At 44.0% G+C, this 9,570-nt stretch overlaps 1 protein-coding gene across 1 annotated transcript in view; it reads right to left on the minus strand.

Moving 5' to 3' along the window:
• Positions 1 to 2,387: 2,387 nt before the first annotated feature.
• Positions 2,388 to 9,570, minus strand: part of evplb (envoplakin b) — a 19,632-nt gene continuing 12,449 nt past the window's right edge. Inside the window, exons 16-22 of the mRNA XM_072675139.1 lie at positions 9,164 to 9,302; positions 8,881 to 9,074; positions 8,639 to 8,789; positions 7,528 to 7,611; positions 7,330 to 7,434; positions 7,158 to 7,250; positions 2,388 to 6,179 (exon numbers count right to left, since the gene is read on the minus strand). Coding sequence (XP_072531240.1) covers positions 2,703 to 6,179; positions 7,158 to 7,250; positions 7,330 to 7,434; positions 7,528 to 7,611; positions 8,639 to 8,789; positions 8,881 to 9,074; positions 9,164 to 9,302 — 4,243 coding nt within the window. The 3' untranslated portion in view covers positions 2,388 to 2,702. The remainder of the gene's footprint in view (positions 6,180 to 7,157; positions 7,251 to 7,329; positions 7,435 to 7,527; positions 7,612 to 8,638; positions 8,790 to 8,880; positions 9,075 to 9,163; positions 9,303 to 9,570) is intronic.

A 9,570-nucleotide genomic window follows, 5' to 3' on the forward strand; every position in this document is an offset into this window, starting at 1 on the left:
CTGACTGTGATGTGAAGTGTACAGCAAGTATACAGCAAGCAGAACAGGTCAGATATGATCCATAATTCATACTGATTATATTATTAGTCCAGAATTGACTGTGCATACAACTCAGAGGCCTTCTTGGGACGTCTAGGGGACGCATAAAAAACAGCTGTGCACTGCAAAAACTGCTATCTCAACAAGTGAAATCATCTCAAATCTCAAATCTAGTCTAAATATCTAATTAATAAATAATACTCCTCAGTTTAGGATTGTTGGAAGAGTACTGTAAGATTTGACTTATGTCCTGATGTTTTCTGCATGTTTTAAGGAATTTTATTCAATGAAAGTGTCTTATTTTGTTGACAAATTCTTTTGTTATTGATTATATAATGTATTTGTTATTGAATATATAATAAGAATAAGAAAAAAAAAAAAAAAATATATATATATATATATATATATATATATATATATATTCTTATTATATTTATTATTATTATTATTATTTATTTATTTATTTATTTTTTATGTTATTCTTTTTTTTACTATATTTAAGTAGATGCCCCTTGCCAAATTATCGTTTTTGGTCATTTTTAGTTTAAAAAAATTATTTATTTTTCTTTTTTGACAATATTTATATATATTATATATTTTATATATATATATCTTTTTTTTGCAGTGTAGTCTTACACTGAACTCTTGTTTATCCATTCAAGCAGTCCTAACAGTCCTATGCTGTAAACCGTGCACAGAAATACAAAGCCGGTATCCTTAAGCCGTAGCCACCCGTGGCCTCAGTCACGGCCTCAGTGAAGGTATTTGCTTTTGGTCCGCATTAGAAGCATCTTAACATGCAAAGAACAATCATTCAAGACCCTTAAAGCCAGATTAACATCAATCCTAGAGGTTTACAAAATGAACAATGACACTAAACTGCCTCTCAGAAAGAGCACAGTTCCTCTGACGGAGCCTCAGAGCACACAAACACTCGTATATCTGAAGCATGCGTACCAGTTTTGTTTAAGCTCTTATTTATATGGCCGACAATCTGCTCATCAGAGCTCTTCTCCAATCAATATTAATCTAATAGCTTGAAGAGCCCTGACAGCCTGGACGATCCCGAGCCATGAAGGAGCTGTGTGTTAGACTGTGGCGCCATCTTTTGGGTGAATGGTTGGGTCAGTTTAAAATAATAAAGGTGAGAACTGTGAGTCTCTGTAAATAACCCAGCCAGCATGCTCATGTGGGGCTCACATGGGTAGAAGGTGGGCTGGGTGGGTTCCAGGTGGGCATGGGCTCTGAGGGGGTTGGTACATGTGCTGTTACTGGGACTCCCAAATGGGATCTATGTTACAGCCTACCTTTTAGGTCCCAAGTGTGCTGTAACACTACAATACACTGTACATGGGGCCTAGATGGGACCCATGTGAGATTAAGGTGGGTTGTAACAATAGGGCCCACCCTAATCTCACACAGGTCTCTTCTAGGCAGTGTATAACCCAGATGCAGCCCATGGTCCACGTACATGGGGACTCGTACAGGACCCACATGGACATGTTGGCTTGGAAATGGGTGCTAATGTACCGCACAATATATTTTTTGTAAACCTGAGGTCACTCAGGTCATACTGATGAGTAAATAAGGAAGCTACAACTGTGTTAAACAAGAGGAGCTTTGTGTTGATGTACAAATTTGACAGTAAGACAGTAGCTTCTGTGATCTAATATCCATTATATAAAACAAAAAATATCTATATATATCTATATTTTTCTAAATGCTGCCTCCGGTTATTTTTTATTGAAGCCTACATTGCTGTAAATGATGTAAAATACATGTAAAATATAATAAAATCTAACAAAAATACAAATTAAGTGGTTAAAACTTGTTGCAAACAAGCTTGTATAAAACCCACGGCCCAAAACTTGGGTTGAGGTGTGTTGCTAAACTAAGCTGAAGTAACTATTCAGCTACTCAGAATGTAACTGCTGCATCATTTAAGGTAAAACAGAAAGTTCGGGGACCTTTTTTGGCCTTGTTTGGCTGGTAGCTGGTAACTTGTAAAGCTGCTACACTTATTTTTGTGTTTAAAAACAATGTTTTGGGGAGTTTTCAAGTATCTTAGCGTGGCAGCTCCTAGAGGGCGCCAAAGGGCGTTCTGCCCCGAGTCCCTGGATTGGATTGGGACGTTCCTACTGTAGGGGTCAGCAATTAGGCCTATACTATTCTCTAGGTGTACACTCCCCCATTACCCACCAGCGTCTGTGGCTTTTACACCAATGACCTCTCAGATGGTCATCCATCTTTGCAATTAGGGGGTTATCCACTGGAGGTATGAATTACAGAAAGTCTGAGACACAGAGAGAGAATTATCTGAGGAATAAATGCAGTCGTTTTTATTGAAAGCTTTTCTGAAGTTACAGGGACAGATACAGTGACAGGAAGTAAAAGTCTGGGAAAAAACACCACCAAGTGGAGAAATGCGGTGCAAACACCATCACATCATCTGATATACAGGAAAAGATTATACGGTTTTCCAAATATGCATCACATCAAAGCCATTGCCGTCCCTAACAATTAAAGGAAATTATAGGAGTGACCCCCATCGCTAACCTCTTCTTCTAGACATGCTAACTACACCACTACAACTGTATAATATCGCAAGCAGTAGCTTTTCTCGTTCATTTGTTCCGTATCTTCAGAAAAAAACACTGCTTTCCTTAGTGAGAGAACTGGAAGCTGGAGTACGAGGGAGAATCTGTTGAGTCAGTAGATGCCACCGGAAGCAGGAGAAGTCCAGTGGAAGTATCCTTCTTGCACAGCGCCATGGCCTGCTTGTAGGTGATTGTCTTCTTCGTAATGGGATCCACCAAATCCTTCAGGTGTTTCGAATCGTCTTCTAGCACACTGGCTACAGACTTGTCAACCATCTTCAGACTCACGGCAGTCTCCAAGCTCATTCGCCCCGCCTTGTTGGGGTCCACAAGGCCTCCAGTGAGAATCTGCGCTTCCATATACCGTCTAGCGTTGTCTCTAGGGATCCAGCCTTTTTGACTTGCCTCTCCGACTGACAGACGTCCCTTAGTAACTGGGTCCTCCACGCCTGTGAAGGCCTTTTGGGCATTAAGGAGCTTGTGCATTTGGTTTTGGTCAATCAAGCCACGTTCGGCTGCTTTGTGAACCGAGAAACGTTCCTTCTTGCTGATGTCCACAATTCCTCCGGTGGCGGCTTGAGCTTCCAAAAGCTTCTGGACTGTGTCTGCATCGATCAGTTTACGGGTCATGGCGCTCCGCACGGACATGCGACTGTTGGTTGTCGTGTCCAGGACACCAGAGATCGGGAACATCTCATCTCCACTGGTGACCACCGTGGTGGTGTTTAGGTAGCCATTGCTCGAGTATGACGGCCGTCGAGTCAGGGTAGAAGAGTTGTAGGAATTCAGCGTAGATGTTGATGTGCTCTTCATTGGTGAGGAAGGAACGGAGTCTGTAGTGGTGTAAGAACTGACCTTTTTTTCTCCTGCAACCATCAGAGCAAACTCAGAGATCGGAATTTTACCCTCCTTGTACTGCTGGAGATCGTACTGGGTCAATCTTCCATCCTTCAGTGCCTCTTGGATGGAATACTTCTTCCCACTCTTGCGGTCTTGTAGAACGGTGGTCTCCCCGTTGGGCCCAATATTTGTGAATTCTTCCCAGCTGCATTCAAGCGTCTGTAGGTGTAAATACTGAGCTCGGTCAATGAGACCTTCCACATAGGCATCATAAGGTGACATATCCTTCCCAGTCTCTGGATCCAGGATAGTGATTCGGGTGGATTTGGTGGTTTCCCGGGTTTGTTTCTCCGAATGATCCTCTTTCTTCAAGGTGTTCTGCAACTCAATGATGGTGGCCTCCCTCTGGTGTATTCTTTCTTTCTCAAGCAAGATATCCTTCTCCAGGCTCTGCATGTCCGACTCCAGCTTGATGAGCCTCTGCCTGTTTGTTTGGGTTCTCTCGCTCAGGAGCTTGGACTCGTACTGGAACGTTACCGTGATCTCCTGCCTTTCAGTCTCCAGTCTCTTCAACTGTCTAAGGAAGTCCTCCCTCTCTTTGAGCAGTGCATCCCTTAACGTGATAAGGCTGGACTCTTCGTTCGAGACAGTCTTCACTGTGGTCTGAAGACGAGTCAGTTTTGTACTGAAGTGTTGGATTTCATTCTCTTGTTTTCGCCTGGCACTCTTGATTTGTGCCAGCTGGTCCCTCAGTCGCTCCCTTTCAGCCTCCACAGCTTGGTCCTTCTCAACCCGGATCACCTCCTTATAGATTGTCCTCTCCACAGATTTCTCTTTGACCAGGATGTCCACCTGGATCTTGAGGTTTCGGATGTCCCGTTGAAGGGTGGTTATCAAGTTGCTCTCGCTCTCGATCTCGCTCCGAAGGCTGTATATTAGTTTCTCCAACTTGGGATCTCTCTCAACTTTCACAACCTCCTCAATGATTATCTTCTCCTCAATGGGTGGAGGGCAGGTCTCCAGCTCATAGATCCTAGACCTGATTTGCCTGAGCTCGGTCTCAACAAGAATCTTCTTCTGCCTATCATCTTTGTGCACCAGACTCTTCTCCTTCTCTGAAACAAGGGTCCTCAGCTTCTGCACATCCACCTCCACTGCCCAACGGGACTTGGTTTCCTCGTCAAATCTCTTTGTTAGCCTCTCATGCTCTAGGATCTGTTTTGGGTCCTTCTGGAGGTGCACAACTTCCTGGTATATGACCTTCTCTTCTGGCTTCTGTCTCTCCAGTATGATATATTTCTGGTGAAGATCAAAGACATTTTCTTCTACAACGCGGCGGCGCTGAACTTCTTCATTTACTTCTTTCCTCAGTCGTTCAGCCTCCTTCTCCAGCAGGGGATCATTCTCGTACCGCACCACTTCCCTGGTGAGAATCTTTGTCTCTACCTTGGACCTCTCAACCTTCCACTCGTCTCTCTCTTTGCGTAGAATATTCAGCTGATTCAGGGTGGAGTTGTAGGTGGTCCGAAGGCGGGTCAGCTGTTCGTTCAGTCTAGCTAATTCCCGAACAATTTCTGGACTCCTCTCTTCTTTCACGATCTCATGAGTCGATTCCTTCACCTCCACCTTGGGTTTCTGAGAACGCAGGGTCTTGATGTCAACCATCAGTAGGTTTATCTCGTTCTCCATTTCAACGCGCCGTCTTCCGTATTCTAGAAGCTCGTTCTTCAGGCGCCTCAGTTCTGTCTCAGTTTTGTGGTCAACTCTGTAGATTTCATTTACAGTCTCCTTGACTTCGATCTTGGGTTTCAGCGTCTCAACATGGCTGTAGTGCAGCTGAAGACTATTGAGCTCCTTCAACAAGACACTGGTTTCTTGCGTCACTTCCGCCAGGCTTGTTCGGAGAATCTTGGACTCTCTTAAGAGCTCTGGGTCTTGCTCCACCCTCTTAAGCTCCTTTATGACAATCTTTGGTTGCACAGTGGGGATAATTCTCTCCAGTGTGTTGATCTGGCTCCTTGTGTGGAAGATTTCATCATTCAGGTTCTTGCACTTGATGCCCTCATTTGAGATTTCATCCTTAAACACTATGACAGCTCTCAGCATTTCCGGATCCTTCTCCAGTTTCACCACCTCCTTCTTCACGACTCTTTCTTTGATCGTTGGTTTCTTGCGCTCCAAGAACGTGATCTCAGTGGTCTTCTGCACTACTTCGGTCTCCCGCAGTCGGATCTCCTCTCTTATTTTCCGGATCTCTTCTCGGATCCAAGCGGCCTCCTTCTCCAGCTTCGGATCTTTCTCATACTCAGTGAAAACCTTGGTGACGATCTTTGGCTGGATGGTGGTCACTTCGCGCTCCAGGCTAAAAATCTTATTCTTGATGCTCTCAATCTCCGTATGGGTTCCAGTGCGTTTCAAGACCTCCTCATGGATCCTTTGTTTCAGTATCTCCAGATCGGTCTCCAGTTTGGGATCACGGAAGTACTGCAGAATCTCTTTCTCCTCCACCCTCTCCACTCCTCTTCGGCTTCTGAGCGACACCATCCTCCTCCTGTAATTCTCTAGCTCATTCTCAGCATGTATACGTCGAGAAATCTCTTCTGTCAGCTCTTTCTTCAGGGCCTCCACCTCCTCAAGCTCCCTCCTTTGGCTCTGTTGCTGCAATTGCTGGTGCACCACTACGCGGTTTACGATCTCTTCATTCTGTTCAGTGGGTCAGCAGAACAGAGCAGAAGTGGCATATTGGTAAGTATACTGTATTCGGTGTTACTGTAATTAATGTACAGGTGACTATTTAATCACCATTGTTGACATTTGATTATAATAAATGTATATAATTGAAAATTTCTAATATTTTTTATATCTAAGATCAACCTTTACTAAGCTTAGTTATTTTTTTGTACTGAGGGTGCTGACAACACTAGTAAACCTGGTCCCAGGTCTGGTTATAGAGGGTACGCACATGATGTCACAGTTGCCATGCCCACTGATTGGCAAGAAGATTGACTGTGGCAATGTTAGCGATTTAGTGTGCAACTGACTCTGAACTATTTGTTTACAGACTGACAGAACCTAAAGAAAGGAGAAGCAAATGATTGGCTACAACTACCAGAATCCAGGCACCGAGGCATCCCAGATAACATACCCATGTGGGGCCTGTACAGGTACTAGCCCAAATGGGAACCAAACGTTTTGGCCATGGGTTCCATGATGGCCCCACATATAGATGCTTAATGATGGGACCAGGAGGGGTTAGGCATGGCCCCAATCTGGGCTGTAACAATGGGGACCATTTGAGAAGCCCAGCTGGGTCCCAGTAACAACCCATCCCTAGCCCATTTCTCATCCATGTGAGCCCCACATGAGCTGATTGGTGATGTTATACTCTGAAAACAGATGAGGGAAAAAAGCCCACTGCCAGTTGCGAGTTCAGTGACATGCTAAGTTCAATTTTAAAGGCAGAACAAGTGCCTGACCATTCCCTTGACTCTGTGCTCTCAGATATGGGGCTTTATCTGGGATTTTCCTGACTGCACATCGCTATCCATGAACCATTGGTTCTCTTAATGAATGTGGATGGATTGCTGTTGAGTCCAACAGAGCAGTCCGACTAAAGGGGGCGTGTTCCGGCAGGCATGACATACCCTCTATACAGCTTCTGACCACATGTCTCTACCTCACCTTGTTGACGACATTTTTGGCATATCTCATTTGATCCAGAAGTTGGATGTTCTCAGCCAGAGCTTCATTGTACCTCTTCACAGCATCTCTTTCCTAGAAGAGAAAACACTCCTGTATCCTCACATAAAGCTGAATCAGTCAACACAAAAACAACAACCCTTATTATGCATACCTTTGTGTGTACAGCATTGGCAAGAGTATAGGAGTAGCGTTTGGTTACGTCAGTGTTAACATCCCCCGTACTGCTGCTGTACTTATGAGTAATGGCTTCATATTCCTGGAAACACACAGAAATTAATTCCTTTTAAAGACAAAGTAACAATCTGCCTCCCCAGATCGTCGCCAAGTGGTCATAAAATAAAAGACGTACCTTCAGGATATTCTGCAGTTCTTGAGAAAGGTTCACAATCCGGTTGACGTCGTCCGACTTTCTCCTGAGTTCTTCGACGGTCCTCTGCAATAATATTGGTTTATGAGTGAAAATTTGTCAACAATTTTCCAGAGTTCGTAGCTCCCCCTAGCACCAGCCATGCTCCCGACACTAGGAGGGTAAGGACTTGACCTCCGTCTCCTATAATATAGATACATATAAAGCCAGACACTGCCTCTTTTCCAACTGCTGACAACATGCTCAGAGAAAAGCACCGAGTCTCCAGCTCTACCACACCCAACATCACTTTAAGAGAGATTAGAGGAGAGAGCGCCATCTACCTACCAGGAGAGAGCATGGCCAGTTGTGCTCTCTCAGACTCTGGCTGCTGATGGCGAAGCAGTGATGTTTTCTTTCAATTTAAGGCATAATTACTTTTCTTTTTAAAAATATGATGTTTTCAAAAAGTCTTACGATTGTATCTAACATTCAGTTTGTGCTTCTGTTGCATAATTTCATGCAGGTTTTGAAGGCATCTCAAAAATGTGCTTAAATATATCCTAAATGAACCTGATTATATTGTTAAAAAATAAATAAAAATACACCAGCCATAACTTTGATTATCTTCATCTGCAGTAGCTCCTGTCAAGGGGTGGATCTACATATTAGGCAGCGAGTGAACAGTCAGTTCTTGAAGGTGATGAAGGTGTTAAAAGAAGGACAAATGGAGGTTCTAGACAATGACTGGGCCAGAACATCTCCAGAACATCAGGCATCAGGTCCTGTGGGGTGTTCCCGGTATGCAGTGAGTACCTACCAAGAAAGTTCTCCAAGAAAGGACAACCAGTGAACCGGCTAGAGGGTCATGTACCATGCGCCTAAAAGGCTTATTGATCTTTATGGAGGTCCGACTTCACAGTCTGCAGGACTTAAAGGACGTAAAGAAACCACTGCTAATGCTAGTCTTGGTGCCAGATACCACAGGACACCTTCAGAGGTCTTGTGGAGTCCACGCCTTGAATTGTCAGATCTGTTGTTGTGTTAATGTAATGGCTGATGGGTGTGTTTACACACAAGTCTACGTGAAGTTGAGTAGGTTCCATCAACAGACCTTCTGGGAGTTGAGCTTGCTGGTGATTTCTGTCTCGCTGTCCCGAGTGTAGATCTTGTTGTTTGGGATGTTGTTCAGAAATTTGTTGAGAGATTGAACGGAACTCTGGAAACTCTGGTCCTTATTGGCTGCCTCCTGCATCAGAGTCAATCTGCAATGACATTTCAGTATGAGAACCTGATCACCACTACTGAATGTCCCCCCACCCCACCCCCCACCAGTTTCGTAAGCACTGGACTCACCTCTGCTGGAGCTGGTTGTTGATGTTAGCGTAACGGTTCCTGAGCCGTCTGACCTCTGTCTCCTGGCGGTGAATATCAGGACAGTACTCTTGGAAACCCTTTTGAAGATGGCCGCACAGCTGCTCCGTAAGCTCAAGATCCCGGTTCAGTTTCTGGATTTCATCTTTCCTGGCCTCAACATCCTTCTGTATGTTCTAATTAGTCGTTCAAGTAGCAAAAGAAAGGCGTGAGACCAACCAACCAATCACAGAAGGGTCATGACAGGCCTTATATACTCCCCTACCTGGAGGTCATACGTATGGTCCTCAATGGCACTGCTTTTGTCGAGGATGACCGTCTGCTTGGCCAGCTGATGCTCGAGCCCATTCAGAGTGTTGTCTACCCTCTTAATCTGGTTCTCCAAAGACATAACAGCATTTGCCCTAAAAAGAAATACATAAAAAAGATACTTCATTATCTTACTTCAGTAGAAATGTTGGTTATCTAAACTTTACTGGAGTAATTATTTATTTTTCAGGTGAAAAAGTATTTTTCTACTTTTTACATTTTCACCCAATTATCTGAACTTTCTCCTCCTTACATTTTAAAAACAGCCTCGTTTCTCCTATTTCTTTTCCCTTAGTTTTCATTCCGTCTCATCAATAAAAAACCCTCTCAAGATAAATCTCTCCATCCAGGATAGTGCACTAT

Source organism: Salminus brasiliensis, chromosome 3 (assembly GCF_030463535.1).
Source record: "Salminus brasiliensis chromosome 3, fSalBra1.hap2, whole genome shotgun sequence".
Classification (NCBI taxonomy): domain Eukaryota; kingdom Metazoa; phylum Chordata; class Actinopteri; order Characiformes; family Bryconidae; genus Salminus; species Salminus brasiliensis.